Source organism: Rosa rugosa, chromosome 5 (genome assembly GCF_958449725.1).
Source record: "Rosa rugosa chromosome 5, drRosRugo1.1, whole genome shotgun sequence".
Lineage (NCBI taxonomy): Eukaryota > Viridiplantae > Streptophyta > Magnoliopsida > Rosales > Rosaceae > Rosa > Rosa rugosa.
In genome coordinates, this window is record NC_084824.1 from 17128306 (window position 1) to 17154610 (window position 26305).

General features: G+C 39.7%; 1 protein-coding gene across 1 annotated transcript; it reads right to left on the reverse strand.

Moving 5' to 3' along the window:
• Nucleotides 1-2475: 2475 nt before the first annotated feature.
• LOC133711279 (uncharacterized) lies at nt 2476-3421 on the reverse strand. The gene is made up of 2 exons (XM_062137429.1): nt 3097-3421; nt 2476-2996 (listed from the first exon to the last, which is right to left on the reverse strand). The coding sequence occupies exons 1-2, from the start codon at nt 3419-3421 to the stop codon at nt 2476-2478; spliced, it is 846 nt and encodes a 281-aa protein (XP_061993413.1).
• Between the last annotated feature and the right edge of the window lie 22884 nt (nt 3422-26305).

Consider the following 26305-nt stretch of genomic DNA (forward strand, 5'->3'; position numbering starts at 1 on the left):
TGATTGTCAAAGAGACAAATGTACGAAATTACTACAACTTTAACTAAATAACCGACTAGTTAGAAAATTGAATGTAGCGAGCTCATCACATATTATATAGTAACAATAATCAACCCTCGAAAGTAACCGAGACAAAAAATAATAATAATAATAACGTTGTTATTTGCTTTACCCTAACCCTCACCGCGCGGCCAGTCCAATAAGTACAGTAGATGTAAGTGGATGAACAATATGTCAAGGATTAAATTATGTTTAGTCCCTGTACTACGACCTTTTTTTCGTTTCAGTCCCTGACACTTTCAATTAATCTGAAAAGTTCCTAACGTCACAATTTCCGTCTGATTGGTACACTCCGTTAACATTCCGTTAATTTGGACCGTTAACTTGCTGATGTGGCACTCGAAGCCACGCCAACTCAGCAGTTTGCATGCCAGGTAAGCTGTAAATTGTTCAATATACCCCCTGCATTTTCCCTCATTCTTCACCAAAAATAACTCCAAAGTCAATGAATTTTTCACTCTAAATCCCCAACTACAGCAGCAACAAACACAGCATATATATTGAAACTCTACCAACAAGAATCACAGTTCATCAAATAGAATAAACTGAAAAGCATTCAACCTCATTCAAACAGTAATCTAACCAAAACGCATTCCATTAACTAAAAAGCATTCACTTTCATTGAAAATAATGCATTGTGCAGCAAGCTCTGAAAAAGATCCAATTAACCAAAAACAAAATTAGAGCATTAATTACATCCCTCATCAGTAGTTCAAGGTTGACATTAATTTAGCTCTAATCATCTTAGCAAAAGATTAGAGCTAGCAACTAAGTGAGAAAACACATAGTTGCAAAAAAAAAAGGGATGTCCACAATCAATTGATGCATTAATCTAATCGAAACAGGTCTATTGAACCACTAGTTTCCATCTCCCGTACCTGATCTCTCCCTGATCCTTTGGGATGACCTTGTTGAAGTTGCTGCCTTGTTGGTTGATGATGTCGAAGCTTGTGGAGGCCTGGAACTTGTTGGGGCAGTTGTAGTTGGTTGAGTCCTTGAGGTTGTAGGTCTGCTTGCAGCTTGTTGAGGCCTTGATGTTGATGTTGTGTGGGCAGACCTGTTTGCTGCCAACTTTGCAGCCTTGGCAGCAGCAAGCTTTTTCTGGTCATATTTAAGCAATAAGCCATTGTCAACCAAAGGAGATCAAACAAAGTTAAAACTGAACTCAAAAATGACATTTTTTTCCCTTATTTTGGACTGAATTCTTACCTTTTGATACTCGGCTCTTTCTTTGGCTTTGATCCTCAACTGATTTGCAGTCAAAGGACAATTTTTCCCTTTCTTAGTCTGTAGCAAGCAAAAACAGAATCAAATGACACAAATGAAGAGATATGTACCAAACTTCAAAATAACAATCAACTGGTTCAAAATTACCTGATTTTCAGAACCTTGGCCGTCTTCACTGCTGACCTTCCTCTTCCTAGAAACAGCAGCAGTCTTCTTTTCCTTTGGTGGCAAATGCCTCTAACATGTCTTCATATTGTGCCCTACTTGGCCACAATTGCCACACCTAAGAGATCTTTGCTGCCTTCCAAGCTTACCATCACCACTTGGAGCCTTTTTTGAAGCATCCTTAATTCTCTTTGTTTTTGGCCTTCCTGGCTGCCTTGAATATTGTGGAGGTTGGATTGGTGGATCATCGCTTCTTTGCCACATATCCATGCTATTAACAGGCCTTATAAGATTGTTGTAGATAGCCAAATAGGTCTTCTTCAAGTAGAAATCTGCCACATAATCATCTGGGTCATGCCTCCTCAAGTGTATGGTAGAAACTGCATGCTTGCATGGGATTCCAGTCAAGTCCCATCTTCTGCAGCTGCATGTCCTATGCCTCATGTTCACAACATTCTTGGTTCCTTCTATATTTTCAACCTCAGCTTCATTACCACCATTGAAAGTAGGAATACAATCTGTTGCAGCCTTGATCTTATTCTTCTCCAACACTTTCCTCGGCTTGGGGCAGATGTTTCCTTGGAAAGCTTCCATTTTCTCCTTTCTCATTTGAATCTTCTTCATAAGCTTGACCCTTATCTCCTCAAACATGGTCACAGGTGGCTTCTTCCTAGCTTCCACAAGCCAACCATTGAAACTCTCACATAAGTTATTGTCCATAATGTCACAGTTGACACTTGTGTTAAAGAAAGCTCTGCACCAATGTTTTGGAGGCCTCTCCTCATCTACAAAACAAAACAGAAATTAAAACCATTGAAACATATCCTAATTGAAAAGTGCAAACTGAAGTAGGAGTACCTGTCATCCAATCATAAGCATCCTTATCAAGGGATTTCATTTCCTCCATGTCATTCTGATAGTAAGGCAAAGTAGTAGACTTGGCACACTTCCACATTTGATCCTTCATTACTTTTCCAAGAAATAACTTTGTGAAATTAGTCCACATATGCCTTACACAAAACCTTATATGTGCACCGGTTTCAGTCCTTTTTGTTTGTCACTAATAAACACCCATCCTGCTCCATCTTCCTTGATGTCTAGGTCCTTGCACAAAAGCTCCAGAAACCATGTCCATGAGTCCTTGCTCTTAATTTCCACCATTGCATATGCGACAACCCAACTTGTGTTGTTGGCATCTACACCAACAGCAGTCAGAAGCTGCCCTCCAAAACAGCTTTTCAAGTGTGCTCCATCCAATCCAATGACACTTCTACAACCAGCCTTTATTCCATTCTTTAAAGCTCCCAAGCATATGTACTTTCTTTTGAAGAGTGGTTCCTTGCTTGTGTTGCTGAAATCACACTTTATATCTATGGTAGTTTCCGGATCCACCCTCTTAAGCTCACTGCCATAATCCTTCAGCCTTGCAAACTGGTATCTTATAGAACCCTCAACCTCCAGCAAAGCTGCCCTCTTGGCCTTATAAGCCATTTGAGTTGATACCCTTGCTTTAATATTGGCAAACATTGTCTTAGCTAGTGAATCTGCAATAACATACAACAACAGTCAAATGATCATACAAGCATCAATACAATATCCTCATAGCATCATGAATGGAATAAGAACTTTTCAGAAAATTCATACCTGGTTTCCATGCTTCATTCATGGCTATCTGGTCCTTGAACTTTGTAGTTAAGTACTTCAGCTTCACCATTTTGTTGTTGAATTTTCTTATGCAAGTATGCTTTGAATTATACCCCTTGATCATCAAAGTAGCCTCATGCTGCAGTTTAGAAGCAAACAGCTCGAAAGGGCAATCATCCTCCTTGCAGACAACCTGTAACCTTACTTTTTCATTCTTAATGTAAACATATTCCCAGCCTCCTTGTATAGCCATTTCCCTCAAAGCATCCCTTAAGATCTGGACTGTACCAAACTTTATCCCTAATTTGAAAACAGGCCTCTTCATGTCTGCTCTTCATCTGATCCTTCTTCAGCAAACATATCCTCATTATCCTCAAAGTCTGGAACTTGACCAACACTTGCAGCTTCATGTGTAGTTCTTCGTGAAGGCTCTTCTTGCTCCACATCCTCCAGCCACTCATCATCATCTACCCCATACTGGTCATAATCCTCATCTTCTGCCAAAGGGTTGTAATCATCATCCTCACTGCCTTTTTCATGCTCTTGATAATCTTCACATTCATACTCCAACAACCCTCCAAATGTTTGCAAATAATCCATCACATCAATATCTTGCATCCTCTCACCTCCCTCATATACACCACTGCTTCCTATAATGTTTGATCCTTGACCTAAGCTTGACTGAACATTTCCTTGGCTTGACTCCAACTCTAAACTTGATTTCCGTACACCACTTGAAACCTGCCCTAAACTTGAGTGACTTACACCACTTTGTTTTTGCTTTGGACTTGAAGAATACTCTAACAACTTCTGTTTTCCTTTGTCATTTCGACCAATGCCACAAGCAGTGCTTGCTTGAGTAGGAACACAGTCCTCAACCTCCCTAATTATTACGCCCTTGCTCCTACCAGGTCTTGGCTCATCAGGAAGTTCTGTAATTACACAAGTTTCCTTTTTTCTGGGCTCCTGCAGCAGCTCTTCTATCACGACACCGCTGCTTCCACCTTGATTGAAAAAAAAGTCTTCATACATGAAGACGTCTTCATCTTCATCCCCAAATGCTTCATGTAGCTCCATGTGATCCAAGTACAGAATAATTAGCCTCCAATGTGGCACTGCTGTACACATTGTAACTACATCCAGATCAGTTTCCAGCTTCATGAACTCATCATCTTCACTGCCTACCTTATACCAATAGTCAATCCTTTGAGCAGCATAAGCTGGATTAATCCCCGTCACCATATTATCCACCTCTACAAGAGACATCCGATCTTTGTCGACGTTGTCATAGTAATCTGCCTTCCCCCCAACATATTTTTCTCCCCTTTTGCAGCCTCCATGCCAAACCTTCACTGTGAAATAGTCCGGATGTGCTGCAAAAGTCAGTTCCAAAAGTGAGTTAATAACCCTAACAGTAAATAACCTTTAGCCATACAAGTTCCCAAGTTCAAAATCCACTATTCAAACATACTTTTGCAGCAAAAACAAAAAACATATAGCCATAAAATGTAAAGAATGTCCTCATAAAGTCTACACAACCAATTGGCTTGCCTCCATAAAGAGGTACAAGCCAAAACAGAAAGGGCCAAAAAAAAACAAAGGGTCCCCAGCACACATATATTCACATCTGCACTCACACATGGGAGACCCATCATCCATCATTATTTACTCTTTGCATTACTCTTTACTAGGACCACTCACACCATTAAGACCCAAATCTAAATATTAAAACCTCAACATCAGATTATACAAGGATATACAACAACAACTTGGTCAACCTAAGCCCTAAAACCCAATATTAAAACCCCCAATTTCAACAACCCAGCACGAAATACCACTACAAAGCCCCAATTTTTTTTTTGAAGCCCTATAAATCAATTCCATCAACCCATATCATCAAAATCACAAACCAATCACTCGAAAATGATATTTTAGAGCAGAAAACCCAGAACTTTAAAACCCCAACTTTTTCGAACAAACCCTAGAAATCTAAACCCTAACAACCCAGCACGAAATACCACTACAAAACCCCAATTTTTTTTTGAAACCCTATAAATCAATTCCATCAACCCATATCATCAAAATCACAAACCAATCACTCGAAAATGATATTTTAGAGAAGAAAACCCAAAACTTTAAAACCCCAACTTTTTCAAACAAACCCTAGAAACCTAAACCCTAACTCAATCGGATAACAAATGCGGCAAATCGGGCGCATTCGATACTCACCATAATCAGGGATGTCATCCTTCTCGCCTCCTACAACTCGAGCAACCCAGACGTCGCCGTCGTTCACCACAATGGCTCCACCTTTAGATGTCGGCCTCTATTTCAAATCGGGCTGCGAGTCTTCTTCCCTATAGCACCCAAATTTCAATTTCTAGCTTCGGGTTTTTGAATTTCGACGGGAACGCAATCAGATTTCTGGGTTTGTGGATTACGGGGTTGGGAGCAACGAACGGGAATTTTAATTTTGGGGTTTGTTTTGGGATTAGGGGTCTGGGGTCTGGGGTCTAACACCCGTAATAGAGGCCATGGACATTATGGACATTTTGCTATTAGGAAGGCTTACGTGGCGCTGAGTTGGCCAACATTTTATTGCCACATAAGCCTACAAACGGACCAATTCAACGGACTGTACCGATTAGAGTAAAATTGTGACATTAGGGACTTTTTAGATTAATTGAAAATATCAGGGACTGAAACGATGACCGACTTATAGTACAGGGACTAAACAAATTTTAATCATTATCGAAGATCACCAAAGCAAATCCAGAGAGGGGTAAAACTGAGTAGTACTAGTAGCACACATGGCACATTAACATTGAAGACATATCTGAAAAGTAAGATACGGAGGCCACCTGTCCCCAACTGTGCTTGGCCTTATGGGCTGTGGTGCCGGCTTTATATGAAGGATCTACGTACGGCACTACGCAGCAGGAATAAGCAAAGCACTTGCCTTTGTATTTTGTTTTGTTTCCATTCTCTTTCAATGGAGGAGGTCCAGGAGTAAAGAAAATCGAATCGATCGAGGGGGAGAAGTACTGCTACTCTTTATGAATGAGAGGGGGTAGTAGTAAATGACCACCTGGAAAGCTACACAGCTACGTACTGCTATTCGTTCGTATGTGGATTATGGACGTAGCTTTAAATTCCTCTGGCTCCATCTTTTACCATGCTCATCATCTCTAGCTGGCACTGTACTTCGTTATCGATACGATCGGATCTCTAAGACTCTCATCTCTTTTGTGCTTATTTATGTGTTTAGGGAAAGACTGTTTACTATATATATACATATATAGGTGCCGATATATGCCTGCTAGTTAAAGGAGTAAATGTATATCAAAGTCCATCGCTATATCTTCTTCATTAAACACTAGTGCAGTTTCTGCTCTGTCCTGGACTCTCTAGTCTCTCCTAGCTAGGCCGCTGTAGACTTTACTGCCAAAAACCATAACCAGATTCCTTTTAATTTCCTCTACCATTTTGGAACAGATGGTATTCTTTTCTAGCTTGCTACCTGTACCTAGCAACCTTCAGCTGCTTCAGTACTGCTACTACTAACCCAGCTGGCCGGTTAATTAATCTACAACAACTACTTTCCTACTGATACTATAGTAAGCATAATTCTCACTTCAAATTGACAATAACTGCATTATTTGTAAAAAGTTACTTGCGTGCACCTGGTTCAAGAATATATGAACTACCTGGTTTTCTCTGGTTACAAATTGATTGATTGATTTCATGGGTCTGCAAAGAACAATTATTAGGTTCACTCCTAGAGTGAATAGTGAATGAGCATATTCACTCTTTATCGTGATTAATGCACTTTAACTTTATAATTTTCTAATTTAACCATTCATGTTGCAAAACATCATAAAAGATTAGCTCTGTAAAAAATCAATCAAATTGAATACCTTTTAGTTATTCATTTCTATGAAATATATGGATGATTCATCATAATAGTAGTAAGTGCATGTTAGAACTATCCATTTTGTTTGATTCAATTAGATAATTAAACGATTTCTGATTCGATTGATTTTTTACAGAGATGATATTTAAAGACTAATCTAAGATATAGATCGTTGAATGAGAAATTTATTAAGTAAAAGTATGTTAATCGATAATAGAGGTGAATATACTCGTTCACTCTAGGGGTGAATCTAAAAATTGTCCATAGCAAAATGGTATTATCTAAAATATATGAAAATCGAGTGATGTTCACCTTTTCTAGGGCTCTAACTTTAGCGGTGCTAGCATTTTAATTGGTGTGCATGCCGTTTGGCCAAGTTTCCTTTGTAATGAGTTTCTATGCAGCTTGAGAATCAGCCTCTCCTATATTAGTGACAAGCTTGTATAGAAGCTCATTGTCGTTCCCTAACAAGTTATCTTGGTGAGAGATTACAATTATGGCCTCTTTCAAATCTTATTTTTATATATATATTTTTTTCTGTTTTTGGATAAAACTTACTAAAATATATACCATTTAATGCTTCATCAACTTAAAAAAATATGTAGACTCGACCTAGCCGCCTTAGCTAGGGTTTTCTCGTTGCTTGCCTTCAACAAAAAATTTCGAACCTTGAGGCAATGGCGTCATTGGAGGCTAGGGATCCGGCAGGAATTCACCACCAAAACTTAGCGCAGGTGACTTTGGGTTCGGCAGGGCTTGCAGCTTTGCAAGCAGACCAGTGGTACATGGTGGGGCGTCTTCTTGACTCCAAAGCCAAGTTCCCAGGCTTCAAAGGGACTATTGCTACAATCTAGCGTATCAAGTCTGGTTTGACAATACAAGAAGAAGGAGATCAATTTGTGTTTCAATTTTCCCGCGAATCTAAATGTAATAAGATTTGCATGGAGGACCATGGTTCTATAGGAACACTATGTTGTTGCTTGGAAAGTATGATGGAATAGGATCAGTGGCTCTTGAGGAACAAAGGATTATTCGCAATAAGACGACGCTGCATCTAGTCGGCGTGACTCTTGGCCGGGTTATTCGCTTCAATCGAATACCCCTATTCCGAAAAGAAGAGGAACAAAGGATTCGTCTAGTTTTTGATGTTAGGAGACGGGTTAGGGTTTGGAAGCTTTTTGAGTTTTCGCCGGTGGTGATGCCAGAGTTGGCGTTTATCTTTGAAAAGGTGAAGGGGTTCTATCAGAGTTGTGGCCTTTTTGAACATGGGGAGGCAGGGTGTGATGGTCTCTTGATGAAAGAGAAGGATGAACTTCTGGTGCAGATGCAGACTGTGATTGTTGGGCTGTCGTTGTCGGAAAGCCAAGATCCTGCTAGGGAGGAGGAGAGTGCAAAGAAAGTGGGTTGGAAATGCTGCAATTGATGGTGCCGGATCAGTCCGGAGGGGTGGGAGTACAAAACCTTGTGGAGACTACTATGCAGGCGGTGGGGCAGTCGGTGGTGAGTGATGGGAAGCATAAGGCCATCCTGTTTGAGGGCTTGAATTTATCAGCTTTCCTTGAGAATTGGAAAGCTCAGATGGACACACCTACCGGTCCTGTGAATGGGGCTACTATGCCTTCATTGCCTGTTTTCAAACTGCTAGGATGGAGAGAGGTGTGGACTCGCTGGTAATGGAGTCGGGCCCTAGTTCGGTGTTGGGAATCAAGAGGAAGCCGGTGGACATGCTGACATATGTTGGGAAGAGGTTTGTGTCTACCTCTGAACCTTTGCTTCAGGTGGATGATGGTATGCAGCTTGTTCTGCAACATAAGCATGGTAAGTTGGTGATTTCGCCAAGAAAGAAGAAGTTAGGGAGGCCCAAGGGAAGTAAGAATAAGCCTAAGTGTGCTCGGGTCCTTGAGAAGGACTTGAAGGGTAAGAAGGCTAAGAAATAGAAACTTCGTGATAGTGACAAGGACTCCCATGTTTCGATTGAGGCGGAGACAGGTGGAGATGTTAATCCGGATCACATGGTGGAGGTACCAAAAGAGTGTGGAGCTGTAGGGGAGGTTAATCCATCCCCTTCCTCTACTAATAATGCTTAGTTTTTCTAAGGTCGCAAAGTCTAGGTGCTCGGTTGTTATATTTATTTAAACTGTTTCTGAGTTTTCTAGGCTTTGTTAGAATAAAGGTGCGTATCTGTCCTTAAAAGGTGGGTGTACCCGGGAGTGCGGGATCTATTTTTACTAGAATAGGTCCGTTGTATGTCCTAAAGGACGGCTCTTTCTGTCTGCCCCTCTAGGGTGTGTCGTTTCTGGTACTGCTTGCTGAACTTTAATATATTGGATGACCTATTTCGATTCAAAAAAAAAAACTTTAAAAAATATGTATGGAACTCACTAAAATATATATCATTCAACGCTTCATCAACTTTAAAAAATGTGCAGAAATAACTATAAGAATGTCCCTCTATTTCAATTCGGAGTGATGAAAATACATTGCGCTCTGCTATGGTTGGGAGAGCGCCACTTTTGGCCTCTCTGTACCTTCCTCCATCATCGATGGAGCACTTTTCCAACATTGTCCTCGGCGTCGTTACCTTTGCGCACGGCTTCTACTGTGCCTAATTATTAGCCGCGGCAAGCATGCTTCCCGGCGACGACTTTTTGTTCCCAACTTTTATCTGATCGTGGTTGGTGGAGAGAAGATGGGGCTGTGCCGCCTTGCTGGGTTGGAACGGCACCGGCTGTTAACAGACTATACTCCGACCATGTCAGGCACGTCTGAAGCTGGGCTTGTTGGATAGATTTGGTCCAGGGGCGGTAAAGCTAGGCACGATACGCCACTGCTTGACCATGATTACAGGTGATGGGATTCCATCACCGACTTCGCCAACACCATTTTCTCCATCTGATATGAAGACCTCAACCCCATCTCTGAAGAGCTCCAATCCTCACAAGGCGAACGATGCAGGCCGGCTTTGTTTCCAGTCGGTGGATCCGAGTACCAATGGGGCAGGTGGCGGCGTTTTGATTCGAGCGAACAGGTCTGGGAAGGGAGGTCTTTGGGGAGGAATGATGGTGCAGGGCCTGGGGTTGAGGGCAGAGCAGGTCTGGGTGTCCAGACTGTAGGCCTGGGCTGCTTTCTGTTTGGGCTACTCAAGATGGGCCTTGTTTTCTGTTTGGATTTGCATATAGGATCCAGGAGACTTTTTGTGGACTTCTTTCTCTGCTACACTCTGAAATTGGAATTTCGACTACTTAGGTAGAAGATTGCTCTCTACTTGACGTATTAATTTGCGTGGAGTGGGTAAGGTCGGTCACACTACCGCCGGTTACCTTGATATAAGGTTACCCTCTATTCGACGCATAGTTTTTGTGTGGAAGCATGGTTGACCATACTGTTGGTACCATTTTACATAGTCCGGGGTTTGTTTGGTGCCTCATCAAATGCTTTTTAGCATCCTTTCCTATCCTTGCTAGGTTTTATTTCCGATGTCTTGTTATCTAGTATTGTTTCTGTTATTTTTGATTTTGATGTAGTCTCTACATCTATAAGTTGTAATCGTTATTATTATTGTTTGGTGCCTCATCAAATGCTTTTTAGCATCATTTCCTATCCTTGCTAGGTTTTATTTCCGATGCCTTGTTATCTAGTATTGTTTCTGTTATTTTTGATTTTGATGTAGTCTCTACATCTATAAGTTGTAATCGTTATTATTATTATTATTAGGGGAAATGATCATTTACCCAATTTTAGCTTAAAAATTGCCCACTTGCTCCACTAATAGTTTTTTTAACCCCATTTACCCAAAACACTCTAAGGGATTATTTCCCTAATACCCAATTAATTCTTTTTTTATTCTTTTTATTTATTTTTGAGACTTTTTTGCCCTCTCCTTCTTTCTCACTTAGAGAGAGAAATCATCCTCCACCTTGCTGTGCTCCGGTGACCAGTGGCCGGGCGCCGACTCTGACAACCGGACTCCGTCGACTGATGACCGGATTCCAGCGTCTGAATTTATTGCCCCTAATAATACCCAGTAACCATATTATTGCCCCCCAGTAATCATATTATTACCTCCCAATAATCATATTATTGCCTCCCAAAATCATATTATTGTCGTCCAGTGAATTGTATAAACTCCCAAAACCAAAATGAATACACTACAGGCACAATTGATCAATTTATATGCATATTATTGCCCCCCAATACTCATATTATTGCCTCCCAAAATCATATTATTGCCGTCCAGTGAATTGTATAAAGTCCCAAAACCAAAATGAATACACTACAGGCACAATTGATCAATTTATATGCATATTATTGCCCCCCAATACTCATATTATTGCCTCCCAATAATCATATTATTGCCCCGCAATAGACATGTATAACTACTCAATAAAACTTTTTTTTTCATTCTTCATTCTTCTTTCTTCTTTCCTTATAAGCCTTCTGCCAAATTTACCAAAAAAAAAAAAAGAACTTGAGAGAATTTCACAGAAGAAGAAGAAGAAGAGAGAGAGAAGAGAGAGAAAATTTCTACAGAGAGAAAGTTTGCAATGGCGAACGAGAAGCCGCTGAGGAAAATTGCAGAGGCATTCAAGGAGCTGGAGGCAGCCGTGAAATCGGAGACCGGCGAAGTGGAGGTTGCGCCGATCTCGCAGGCGTGTTCTCTCGTCTCGCCGCTGTTTCAAGACGGGGACGGAGTTGGAGGCGACGATGCGCATGGCACGGACGGCGGCGACCTGAGGCTAGAGGAATCGAACGTAGCGGTGCGCCGCCACGAGCATGGTGACGGTGTCCATCTTCTTCTCCCACGGCGGCAGCTTCTGCAGCCGTCCGGTGCCGTCTGAGCCGCAAGAGAGAGAGAGAGATCGGGTCTGTGGTCAACATATCGCCGGCCGGAGGTGGGAGGGAGGGAGAGATCGATGAGGGGGGAGGAGAGAGAAAATAGATCGAAGAGAGAGAGTCTGAGAGAGAGGGAGTCTGAGAGAGAGAGATGCAATTTATTAATTAAAATATGGGCAAAACTATCAATGAATGTTAGATTGGGTAAATGGGGTTAAAAAACTCTTAGTGGAGTAAGTGGGCAATTTTTAGCCTAAAATCGGGTAAGTGGTCACGGCCCCTTATTATTATTATTAAAATGGTTGCCTATTACTCTAAAAAAAAGAAAAACTTTAAAAAATGTGTAGAAACAAAATCAGCTTCTCAAAATACTTGTTAGATGAGCTCTGCGTCAGCTTTCATGGTGGACATTTTATTCCAAGATAAAGTACCCAAGTAATTATTTCAAAAAAAAAAAAAAGTACCCAAGTAATTATTATTATTATTATTAAAATGGTTGACTATTACTCTAAAAAACAAAACTTTAAAAAATGTGTAGAAACAAAATCAGCTTCTCAAAATACTTGTTAGATGAGCTCTGCGTCAGCTTTCCTTCTTCCACCATTTTATTCCAAGATAAAGTACCCAAGTAAAAAATGCACATCTTCATTAATCACATTTCTTCTAACAGTTTCTGGAATAGTAAGAATCAGCTGTGTGAGATCGAACTGAACGACTATTATTAATCTCATTACAATCTTTACTTGCCCTCAATCAAATCAATGTGTTCGTTTTACATCTTTTTTTGACGATCGATTTGTTTTAGTATCCAAACTAATGTCACATGTGGTGACATGTCATATTGGACTTTATTGAGATACTAAGCGTCGGTAAATATCTTACGTACATCCGTAATTTGCAATAATCTTTTTTCATGCCATGATACACTAGGTCGGAAAGATTAAGATAAACTTAATTATTGATATTGCGATGAAAGTGAAAGCTAGCATGGGTTGATCAAGTCTCAGACGTACTTTTTTTTTATTAGGAAGCTTAGATTTCAATAACTCTATTAAGCAAAACTTTTGCCTTTTATATGATTAACCATTTTCTGGTAAGCTCATAGTAAGTATGTGGTCATGTGGATGTGGTTAAAGTAACATAAAATAAACCTTTATACTAGCTCTAAGTCTAAGAGATAATGAGATAGACATAAATGCCATATAAAATTAAAGTGATCAGGATACAGAAAAATGGACATTTGTATCTCAATTTGACGTTGACGTTGCATTTTGTTTTTTTTTTAAGAATGATTTACAATTCTTTTTTAGGGAGATAAATACTCATATATTCGCATAGCTTCACTGAGTCACCACCAAGAAAATGCACATATCAAGTCTAAGTCTCTGCAGCTATGCTTATTTAGTCTAAATGGGGAAAGAAAACCCTAACAAGTAAATTCCATATATTATACAACTTAATGCACACTTATATATTTAAGAATAACAATAAAAAAATAAAAAATAAAACATGTTTTGACTAACTATGCAACTCTAGGTAAGGCGAAACGGTATCCTGTTAATAAACGCAATTGTGATACTAAGCACCATCTGTACCGTACCCAAGATGAGAAGTAGAAGATGAAAGAGTATGTGGGTTACTTCCTAGCTCCACTTCCTTCCGTTTGTTCCTCTGTCCCTACGGCCTTTCACGGCCTCTCTTTTCTTCTCTTGCCACTGTCTCCTGCACCTGCACCGACCCATCTTCATTTCAAGTTAGCGCAAAATCCTCCGCAACTAACCTCAACGGAACCAGCCCAATGTAAATCGTTTTGTTTTGGGGTCGTGAGTTCGACTCTTAATAGACTAGTTGTTGTATATGAGTTTTTTATTTGATAAAAAAAAAAATTTCGATTTTGAGTTAAAAAATCCTAAGCCCAAAATCAATGTCTAGCATGTTCGGAGCCACTTTCAAATAATAGAGAAAAAAAGGTTCAAACCCAAATCTAATAACAAATACCTTTGTATATAGTATACACCAGAGCGAGAGACATCCGAGGGATGAAGGAAAAAGATCTGGCTGATTTAGGGAGATAGACGGCTCTCACTCTTCTCATCTTGATCTATCTCGATCTTTTTCAACAACTTTGGGTCATGAGGTTGAGCGACAATGTCGGCTTGGCTTCTGCCATCGCCTAAACCAGACATGATTTGGGTAAGTCTATGACCCCCAGCTTTAGGTCTTCATTCTTCTTTAAGTAGGAAAGAGATCGAATTGAAGAAGGAAAGAGATAGTCCTTAGAAAAGCCTCATCCTCGATCACACATCAGTTCATTTTTTCCCAAGCCAAGTTCAGCAATAGGGGGTAAAATATTATAATAATAAAAAATGTTGTGCCACCCATATAAGCGATAGTAGGAATTTAAGGCACCAACAAAACTTAGGGCAACACCCTCGTATGAAGAAAAGGGAAACATACCCACAAAAGATTTTCCGTGCCTAGCTAACAAAGTGTGGATGTTGCTCAGAATTGTAGTAGTGACATTGTCTCTCCAATCAGGCAATCACGGAAACAGTTGGAGTCACATATGTCAGCAACAAATTATGAATGTGCACCCTAATCTAGATGTGATTCATCGGGCCTAAATTATAGTTACTAACAAATCTCTACACAAAATGCACCTAAACAAAACGAGTCTGGTACCAACCAATCCAAGTATCAAGATCTTTACACTTGTACTATCGGAAAGAAACAATTGCAGTCGTTAAGCATTATATGAGCATGGTTGAAACTCTATGGCCTCCCATCTTAATCCTTTCAAAACGTGTAGGCACAGATTACTTACCTCATTTCCAATCACCTCCCAATAAGTCCAGTAGAATCTTGGAGAAAACCCATCCTCCCCCGGCGACTTATCTTAATCCCTAAATAGTCATTACTATCTTTCAAAAAGATACTACCCCAAACCGAATTGCTATTATCGACTACCTACAAATTTACTGTTATTCTCCAAAAAAAAAAAGCTACTATCATTCATAATCATTTTTTAAAAAACTAATGGCATATTTTGAAAAAGCTATTGTCAATGAACCAAAAAGCTAATGTTGGCAAACTGAAAAAATACTAATTAACCCATTTTTAGGCCAAACCTGATCCGACCGGAAATCTGCTATCCGTTCACCTTTTGATAGTGGACCGTGTAGAATAGCTGTAAATCTTATGTAATTATGATTCTTATTTATTTAGGTTATCATGTAATTATAGGAATGATTGTTTCCTATTAGGGTTAGACTACTCTTCTTGTCCTTGTATATATACCCCTTTCTGGGATGAATAGAATCATTATTGAAAACCCTAAATCAAAGTATTCTTTTCTACTTGGTATCAAAGCAGGTTCAATCCTTTGAACTTGCCTGCATCCTTTGAATCCTGAATCCTGAATCCTGAATCCCAAAGCACACCACAAACCGCTGCGTACCACCACCATTAAAATCAAGTCATCCCTGAATTTTTTGAAACCCTAGAAAAACCAAACCTGAAAAAAAAAAAAACCCCAAATTCCTCCATGGCCGGACCTGCAATTGAAGGCGAACAGTCAAATCCCGAGAAGACAATGGTGTCAGCCTCACCGATCATCCATCACCACTACACCACCCAACAAGACAATTCTGCTTTCCCCACAAGTGTTGTCTTGAATGAATCCAACTACACCATATGGGCTCCTCTTATGCGAATGCGCATTGGAGCACGAGGGAAGGTTGGTTATCTGACCGGAGTAAAGGCTGAACCCGCCATGAATTCTGCAGAGTATGAAGCTTGGGCCACAGACAATGAAAAGGTGAAAAGTTGGCTAATTGACTCCGTGGAATCCTTTCTCATGAACCGGTATATTCGTCTCCCTACTGCGAAAGATATTTGGGAAGCTGTAGAGAAAACCTTTTATGATGATTCTGATGAAACCCGAATCTTTGAATTGAATAAAAAGTGTTTTGAAGCAAAGCAGAATGGAAGGCCCATTCCGACCTACTACAAGGAGTTAGTGGCAATGTTCCAGGAGATTGATCAAAGGGTGGCCTCTCAACATGATAATGTTGCAGCTGTCGTTCAAGAAACTTCAGCAATGTCCCGAATGCGTGTTCACTTGTTTTTGAGTGGACTTGACCCAGAGTATGATCAGGTGCGTGGAGAAATCCTACGCAAGGAGCCTAAATTCTCCTTGGAGCAGAGCTATGCTTACATTCGCAAGGTGCAATCAGAGAAACAAGCTATGGGGCGTTCGATACCTACCGAATCTTCTGTTATGGCCGTTCAACGCCGACCAGGTCCTCCTCCAGGCTTCTCAGGTCCTTCTCCACGCCGTCCTCATGACAAACCAAACCCATACGCAAACAAAAAATGTGTTGTCTGTGGGGAAGTAGGTCATACCAAGGAGCGATGCTATGAAGTGATTGGCTACCCTGATTGGTGGGACTTCACCAGGAAACCACAAAAGAATACGGGCAAGGCGGCTATTGCTACTACAGAGGAAGAGCATCTCGACAATGCCTCCGCTAATGTAGCGCAGTCAGGTATGAAGGGTAAGGCTACTTTGAATAATACATGGATAATTGATACAGGTGCATCTGATCATATGACCAATGACCCTAGTCTTGTGAAAAACCTTAGACGTTCCTCTCAAAATATTGTCTCTACTGCTGATGGTACTCCAACTCCGGTCACCGGAGAAGGTTCTATTGTTGTATCTGATACCTTAACCCTTGAATCTGTTCTTGTTGTTCCCTCACTAGCTTATAATCTCCTATCTGTTGGTCAGATTATTTTAGCACTTGCATGTATTGTGACCTTCTATCCATCTTTCTGTGTGTTTCAGGACATTCTGACTCGGTGGATTCTTGGTTATGGTGTTAGAAGGGGAAAATTATACTACCTGGATCTGACAGAGACTGGAGAAAACCAGAAGCATCTTTTGGGGCAAGCTAATCAGATTAATGGGGTAGAGAATGCAAAGGAAGCAGTATGGTTATGGCATCGCCGTTTAGGTCATCTATCTTTTAGTTATCTTAAGAAGCTGCAACCTCATTTGTTTTCGGTTGTCAGTGATTTGGATTTCCATTGTGACATTTGTGAACTAGCCAAGAGCCACCGTATTTCATATTCACCAAGTCTTAATAAAAGTCCTGTTCCTTTTATGAAAATTCACTCTGATGTCTGGGGTCCTGCAAAGATTCCTTCTCTTTCTGGAGCTCGATATTATGTCACATTTATTGATGATTGTACTCGCATGACGTGGGTGTCATTACTGAAGAATAAGAGTGAAGTATTTGGGTTGTTTACCGAATTTCACAAAATGGTGACCACTCAGTATCAACAATCCATCCGAGTGTTTCAATCTGACAATGGTGGAGAGTTTGTGAATGGCCCTATGATTGAATTTTGCCGGTCACAGGGGATTCGTCATCAAACCTCCAACTCTTATACTCCTCAACAGAATGGTTTGGCAGAACGGAAGAACAGGCAGTTGATGGAAGTTGTTCGGGCTTCATTGTTTGGCATGAATGTACCTCGGTCTTATTGGGGAGAAGCAGTGAAGTCAGCCGCATACCTCATCAATCGTACTCCTTCCCGGGTAATTGAGTTTCAGAATCCTCATCAACAGCTTCATACACTCTTGACCATCCCCTCTATGCCTAATTTGGAACCCCGAGTGTTTGGGTGCACTGCTTATGTTCATATACCAAAGCCACACCGGAGCAAACTTGATCCCCGTGCAACGAAGTGTATGTTTGTAGGTTATGCCGAGTTTCAGAAGGGCTACAGATGTTATGATCCACTCACTAATACAATACATATATCTCTTGATGTCTCATTCCGTGAATCTGAGCCATATTACTCAGGGGGAGCTTCTCAGTCTTCCCTTCAGGGGGAGAAAGGTTGTGAAGGGAATCCTTGTTCTATTATTGACTTTGATGTCTTTGAAGACTTGGAAAATTTGGAGGAACAATTTGAAGGTAGAAATTCTGGAATAGAGAATGCAACTGCCGAACAGAGTGTTGTGAATTCCGAAACAGAGAATGCGACTGCCGAACAGAGTGTTGTGAATTCCGAAACAGAGAATGCGACTGCCGAACAGAGTGTTGTAACTTCCGAAACCGAGAACGCAACTGCCGAACAGAGCGTTGTGAATTCCGAGATAGAAGTGACGACTTTTCTGGATAGTTTGAATCAAAATCAAGATGTATCTGAAGCTCACACACAAGATATTCCCCCTTCTACATCACCAACCGAAGATTCCACTCAGAATGATCCACCTCAGGTACCCCTAAACTTTAATGAGTCTTCTGGGTTAGAAAGTGTCGAACCTAAGAAATCACACAGGGTTACCAAGGGAATTCCTAAGAAACAATATGAACCAGATATCAAAGCCAAAGCTAAATACCCTATAGCTAATTTTATGTCTAACCATAGGATTTCTGGGTCACATGCACTTGTTGTTGATCAATTATCTACTGTATCTATTCCTAGTAACGTGCAGGATGCATTGATGGATCCAAAATGGACAAAGGCGATGAATGAAGAATTGGAAGCTCTTCAAAAGAATGCAACATGGGAGCTAGTATCTATGCCGGCTGGAAAGAAGACTGTAGGATGTCGTTGGGTATTTACTGTGAAGCTTAATGCAGATGGAACTTGATGTAGGACGAGAATGGACCCGACTCAATCAGAAAACCATAAAAGTAAATAAGCGGCATAGAATCAAGAAAAGTGATTGGAAAATAGGTAACTCACGTGTAAAGAGGTTATTAGCTGCTGGAATATTCAAGAAAAATTGGTTTTGGACTTTTCGAGTTTCTCGTGCGAAAAGTCAGGTTTTGATTTTGAATCAGATTTGACTAACTTTTGGCCAGAATGTCAGTTTGAGACGCATGATACCTTTCCAGAATGGGAACGACGAGATCTTCAAGACTCACTTTAGTGAGCCCTAACGAATTTAGGCCAAAATATGTCGTTTTAATTATCCGATTCGGGATTTAATATTTTAGGTTTTCTAGTTTGTTTTGTTTTTACCCATGGGCTTTAGGGTTCAATGTTAGTCGCCCTAGGGTTTTATTTCTCTTATTTAAGCAGCCGTATGTGGCTGCAGAACGCATCTTTCAACTTTTAATCAATAAAATAGAGATTTTCTCTTTATCTCTGGTGGACTCCAGAATCCTTTTGTTAGGTTTATTGCTGGTAAACCTAGGTTATCAATCCGATCATTCCGACTGCTCTGATACCACCTGACGCAGTCGGAATGATCGGATTGATAACCTAGGTTTACCAGCAATAAACCTAACAAAAGGATTCTGGAGTCCACCAGAGATAAAGAGAAAATCTCTATTTTATTGATTAAAAGTTGAAAGATGCGTTCTGCAGCCACATACGGCTGCTTAAATAAGAGAAATAAAACCCTAGGGCGACTAACATTGAACCCTAAAGCCCATGGGTAAAAACAAAACAAACTAGAAAACCTAAAATATTAAATCCCAAATCGGATAATTAAAACGACATATTTTGGCCTAAATTCGTTAGGGCTCACTAAAGTGAGTCTTGAAGATCTCGTCGTTCCCATTCTGGAAAGGTATCATGCGTCTCAAACGGACATTCTGGCCAAAAGTTAGTCAAATTTGATTCAAAATCAAAACCAGACTTTTCGCACGAGAAACCCGAAAAGTCCAAAACCAATTTTTCTTGAATATTCCAGCAGCTAATAACCTCTTTACACGTGAGTTACCTATTTTCCAATCACTTTTCTTGATTCTATGCCGCTTTTTTACTTTTATGGTTTTCTGATTGAGTCGGGTCCATTCTCGTCCTACATCAGAACTATTAATAGATACAAGGCGAGGTTGGTTGCCAAAGGATATACACAACGCTATGGGATTGATTATGAGGAGACTTTTGCACCTGTGGCAAAGATTAATACTGTCCGGATTCTAATCTCACTTGCAGCAAACAAAGATTGGCCCTTACACCAGTTTGATGTGAAGAATGCGTTCCTTAATGGGAATTTAGAGGAAGAAGTGTACATGGATGTGCCTCCTGGTGTTAAGAATTACCCAAGTGAAGTTGGCAAGGTGTGTAAGTTGAGGAAATCGTTGTATGGCCTAAAGCAATCTCCAAGAGCCTGGTTTGGGAGATTTTCAAAGTCCATGAGAGCCTTTGGATACAAACAGAGCAATTCTGACCATACCTTGTTTATCAAGCGCAAGAATGGTAAGATTACAGCTCTTATTGTGTATGTTGATGACATGATTGTTACAGGGGATGATCCAAAAGAGATGAATGAGTTGCAAAATTATCTGTCAAAGGAGTTTGAAATGAAGGATCTGGGGCAACTGAAGTATTTTCTGGGTATTGAAGTTGCGAGGTCTAAGAAGGGAATTTCACTGTCACAGAGGAAGTATGTTCTTGACTTACTTGCTGAAACGGGGATGCTAGACTGCAGTCCAATTGAGACACCCATTGAGATGAATCACAGACTTGCCATTTATCCTGATCAAGTTCCAACTGATAAAGGAAGGTATCAACGTCTTGTAGGAAGGTTGATTTATCTTTCACATACTAGACCTGATATTGCTTATGCTGTGAGTGTTGTCAGTCAGTTTATGCATTGTCCTAGTGAAGAACATATGGATGCAGTTTTTCGGATTTTGAGGTATTTGAAGATGGCGCCAGGTAAAGGATTACTGTTTGAGAAAAAGGATGAATTGGAAGTTGTGGGATACACAGATGCAGATTGGGCTGGTGATAAAACTGACAGGCGTTCTACATCTGGGTACTTCACTTTTGTAGGAGGGAACCTTGTCACTTGGCGTAGCAAGAAACAGAAAGTTGCGGCCAGATCAAGTGCAGAAGCAGAATTTCGAGGTATGACACATGGAGTCTGTGAAATGTTATGGATTCGTAATGTCCTGAAAGATCTAGGTTACAAGCTTAAACAACCTATGGATTTGCATTGTGATAATAAAGCTGCAATTGAGATTGCACATAATCCAGTTCAGCATGATAGGACAAAGCATGTGGAGGTTGACCGTCATTTTATTAAAGAAAATCTTGACAGAAAGGTTATTCGTTTTCCATTTGTAAACTCAGAAGAGCAGTTAGCTGATGTTCTTACTAAAGGAGTGTCCAGGAAGATATTCGACAGCTCAGTTGACAAGTTGGGCATGATAGATATCTATGCACCAACTTGAGGGGGAGTGTAGAATAGCTGTAAATCTTATGTAATTATGATTCTTATTTATTTAGGTTATCATGTAATTATAGGAATGATTGTTTCCTATTAGGGTTAGACTACTCCTCTTGTCCTTGTATATATACCCCTTTGTGGGATGAATAGAATCATTATTGAAAACCCTAAATCAAAGTATTCTTTTCTACTGACCGGTGCGGATGTGTTCCTCTCTCTCTCTCTCTCTGTAATTTTAAGAGTTTAATTGATAATATAAGTCTTAGAAAGATATTTATGTGTACTTTGCTATAAATGTTTGTACTATCTCTAAGTTTAAGAAATAATGAGATATATATAACACTACAGCAAATTTTTCCCAACTCTTAACCCACCACACCTACGGACTACGCAATTCCCATCAAAGAAAAATTCAGGATACTCGAGGCCCAAACACCAGACCTAACATGCATCATTTCATCACACACTATGCGACCACCCGCTAAACCAGCATGCATGTGTAGCACCAACTCATAACTCGTGTTTACAACACCTCGTAACCTATTAGAGAACCAATATGCCACCGTCTTAGACCCCTTGTCTAGGTACATCCCCTGAACAACCATTGTACATCATGCTACATGCTGCCCAACACCATTTCCTTGCCACCACAATTGCGACCAAAGCCAGTTTTGAGGTTTTTGATGCCCTGGGTGAAGAAAATATTGGTGCCCAACTTCCCATAGATTTTTTTTTTTCAACTGACAAACACTAAAACAACTTCTGACTTCCTTTTTATGTGCACCTAATATATGTCAGATTATTACATCAAAATGTCAAATTATATATAAATATAAAGCTGATACTACGAAAAACCCTAGCAGAGCGCCGTGCTTTCTGAGCAAGTTGGAATACGGCGCTTGACGGCGGCCGTGATCTCCCATGGCGGCTTTCAGGATTCTCGTTTGGAACTGTCGGGGAATTGTGGGTGCTTACAGACGTAGGGCACTGGTCGATCTTATTAGATAAGAAAAACCGTGTATATTGTTTCTTGCTAAAACCCTATGTGATGTGAAACAAATGGAGACTTTGCGCATCAAGTTTGGGTTTGATAATTGTGTATGCGAACCAAAGAGTGATGAGTCGAGAGGAATTGCTATGTTATGGATGAACGATGTTCCTTTACATGTTCGTAATTATTCAGTAAGCCATATGGACGTATCGATTGGGGACAGAGGCTTTGCTGATGAATGGCGGTTGACTGGGATTTATGGATATGCACAGACGGGTGATCGTCATGCAACCTGGGCCTTGATGCGGCAACTTGCCATTCAATCTTTTTTACCATGGCTAATATGTGTAGATTTCAATGAAATTCTTGACAATACGAAGAAATCGGGAAGAGGGGTGAGAAGGCCTGTACAAATGCAAGCTTTCAGAGAATGTGTAGTAGATTGTTCTTTAATTGATATGGGATTTCGGGGAAGCCCTTTCATTTGGTCAGATTATCAGACGAAAGAGCAGCTAGATCATAGTTTATGGACAACTGGACTGCATAGTCTATTCAGTCATTCAGTCATTCTACGATGACTCATTTGCACCCTAGTTCGTTGGATCATAGCCCTTTATTAGTAGAGATTTGTAATGCACCACCTGTGCAAACTGGCAGAAGGAAAAAGATCTTTCGTTTTGAGCAATTTTGGATGCAACACAGTGAGTGTGAAGAGGTTATTAGGTCAAATTGGCAAACATGGCTGATGGGGACCCTATGAGCAAAGTATGCCAGAAGATCAAGAAAACAGGTGCCTGTCTCAATACATGGCAGCGTAATACCTTTCAATTTAGACAAGTTGAGATGCGAGCGGTCAGAGAACGACTAAATGACCTACTGCAAGAGCTCTTTGATCCTAGTAAAAATCAAGAGAAGCAAGAGTTGCATGTCCGTCTTCAAGAATTATTGACGCAGGAGGAGACTATTTGGAGCCAACGTTCTAAGGAGATGTGGTTAAAGTCTGGGGATAGAAACACTGCTTATTTCCACAAAAGAGCATGGAATAGAAGGCAGAGGAACACTATTAAAGGGCTGCATTATGAACAAGGTAATTGGGTCACAGAGGCAGTTCAGATTGAAAAAGTTGTGAGTAATTACTATCGCAAAATGTTCTCTACTGAGGGTACAAATGAGGCTGCAATGAACCTCATTTTGCAATCAGTCCACCCTAAAGTGACTCCTGAAATGAATAATGACTTGTTAGCTTCGTATACGGATGACGAGATCCGAGCTGCTGCGTTTCAAATGCATCCGTCCAAAGCCCCGGGTCCGGATGGCATGTCACTATTTTTCTTTCAGAAGTTTTGGGATACAGTTGGAAACTGTCACGCCCCGAATTTCAAACACAATAATAATACAATTACAACAAATACAGAGCACCAAGCATGATGGTTCGGACACCAATACAATTAGCTAAGAAATTTTTCCTTTAAACAAGGCAACCAACGATGTCCCGAACCCACAATGTAAATACAGACTCAATCTTTAGAGTCACATATTACACTAAGCAAAGTTTACAAATTAAACTGAAACATCAATTCAATAAGTAATTGCACACACTACGCTCATTACATCGGAAGACTAATAAGTGTGTAGCACAATTAGGTAATAAACCTACCACTGCAACAGCAAGGAAAATCTACGGCTTCAACCCCGCTCACCCTAACCTGCAGGATAAACCCCTACACCATGGAATAGTGCACCGGGTTGCACACACAAACCCGGTAAGCTTTTGCAAGCTTGTATGAGTAAACTCAATACTAGCAACAATAATAACATGCTTAAGTCCTCTCAACCTAACAGTCAATAAGCATATTTCACAGCATCAACTATCATTTCCACTTATTTCAATAGCATGCATCAACAAGGCTATTCATAAAGGAATCTATATGCTCATGTCTCAATTCAGCATTCAAAATCATGATCCTTGTCCAAAACAAAACCCTTCAAGTAATGTTTGAAATCATATTTGGTGCTCAAAGGCGGATTTCCAAATCACGATAACCAAAGCCATAGTAATGAAACTCAAGGAAGCAACTCACCCAAATGATAAGGAAAACAACTCACACTTTGATTCCTTAAAACACGAAATAAAGGAGAACAACTCACGCTTTGATTCCTTTCAAATCGTAATAAAAGAAAGCAACTCACACCTTGATTTCTGTCAAATTATGAAATAAAGAAAGCAACTCACACCTTGATTTCTTATAAATAGTATATAAGGAAAGCAACTCACACCTTGATTTCCTATTCAAATCACGAAATAAAGAAAACAACTCACACCTTGATTTCTTATAAATCGTATATAAGGAAAGCAACTCACACCTTGATTTCCTAAAAACATAAATTCATGAGTTTAGATATAACCTCGCACCGTTACCCCATGAATTTCATTGGCAGACAGACTAGAGCTCTACCTGAAATCGTAACCACTCGTCTGGCCAAAGACGTGATTACTCGATATACTGCCTAAGGTCACCCTTAATTCCTCGGGCCTCACTGTCTCTCGGAATAAAACATTTAAAGGAGTCGCTCAGGACTCAAAATGTTACACAAATCTCAATGCTATTCAAAACAATAGAAATCAACATTTCCACAATCATTTGTTTTCCGAAAAGCCACAACCCAAAACAATAATTGAGCATAATCATGCATATTGTTTTCATACACAAATCTCAATGCTCTTCAAAACAATAGAAATCAACATTTCCACAATCATTTGTTTTCCGAAAAGCCACACCCAAAACAATAAAAAGCACCATTCATCCATATTGTTTTCATCAATCAACAAAACCCACAAATACCTCTAATTGGACCTCCCATACTTAGTATACCTCTAATTGGCTTTTTAGAATACTTGAAAAGCTAAGTAGACCTCTTTATTTTTACCAAAACGCCCTTGAACATGAAATACAATAATTTGTTACTCTACTTTTATCTCTATCTTCAACCATGAGAAGAAGAATGAATCAAAATTACATGATATTGCTTTCTTATGAATAGGTCTGTCCTCCACCAAAATTAATCAGAGAGTTGGTTCACCATCTTGATATGTTGTTGGAATCCCTTAGAATTTGCTAAAAGAAGGATTAATTTCAAGGGTTTTGGGTTAGAAGATCGAGTAATAAATATATCATAATATTCAATTAATTTAGTTTAAGAAAATTTCAAATCCGATTGTTTTGAATGTATTTTTGTATTAAATGATGAGCCATGTATAAAAATTATTATTTTTTACTTAATTGTTTTAGGTAAATTATAAAACTGTATAAGCAATATAAGGAAATTTCGGGAAAAAAATAATAATTTAATTGAATGTTATATTTGGTTAGAGGAGGTAAGAAGAGTATTTATTTATTTATTTTTCTATTTTTCTCTCTTTGTCCTTATTTGTCTTTTCATATAACTTGACAAAGTCTATTAATAATTGGAAAAAGTTGGAGGTCCAACTAGAACCAGCCTTATTTTTATTTTTTTTCTTTTTTCTATTTGGCGAATCAATCATCCCTACCTTTTTGTTCATCATCATTCTATTTCTCATCCTCAACATGGGCTCGGACCCAAACTACATCATGTACCTCAAGCTCACCCCCGTCTGCTTTATACACCCTCATCTTTGCACTCATCAATCAAGCTCTTCCAGAAGGAATCACATGCCTTCTTAACAGCCATGGCTAACGAGCCCACACCAATACCACACTAATGATATAGAAATCGAGATCATGAATTTAAAGGACGAAGACGACGAATTGGGAGACCTCTGGGATTCCAAACCTTAGGCTATCTCCAGTAGGAGAGGGCTATATTAGAGCCACGGCTTTAATTTAGCCCCAAAAATATTATTTTGTATTCATGAAATAGTGAACCATCTTCAGCAAGGTAGGGCTAAATTTTAGCCCTTTCAAGTATTTTATAGTTTTAAATTATGTTTTTCAAATTTATCATTTTATTGTATTATAATAATATTTTAATTTAGACTAAAATTAATTTTCTTAAAGCGTATGTTTGAATGAGGTATCTATGTGGTATTTTTTATAACATTTTCAGATAGCATTTTTAAGTGCCACGTGCCCCTTCGCAAGTAAATCTCTAGATTCCCGATTAGATATAGTGTCGACGTGGCAAAACTAATCATTATAGACCTTATCAAATTTTCGGATAGCATTTGTGAATGCCACGTGTCGTGTTGTGATCAACTCCCTAGATTTTCAATTAGATTTTATGC

Excerpts from the sequence above, each read along its gene's own strand:
- LOC133711279 (XM_062137429.1), bottom strand. The coding sequence starts at position 3,421 with ATGAAGAGGCCTGTTTTCAAATTAGGGATAAAGTTTGGTACAGTCCAG. Across the intron at positions 2,997-3,096 it reads GAATGAAGCATGGAAACCAG|ATTCACTAGCTAAGACAATG; the intron begins GTATGAATTTTC and ends ATGTTATTGCAG.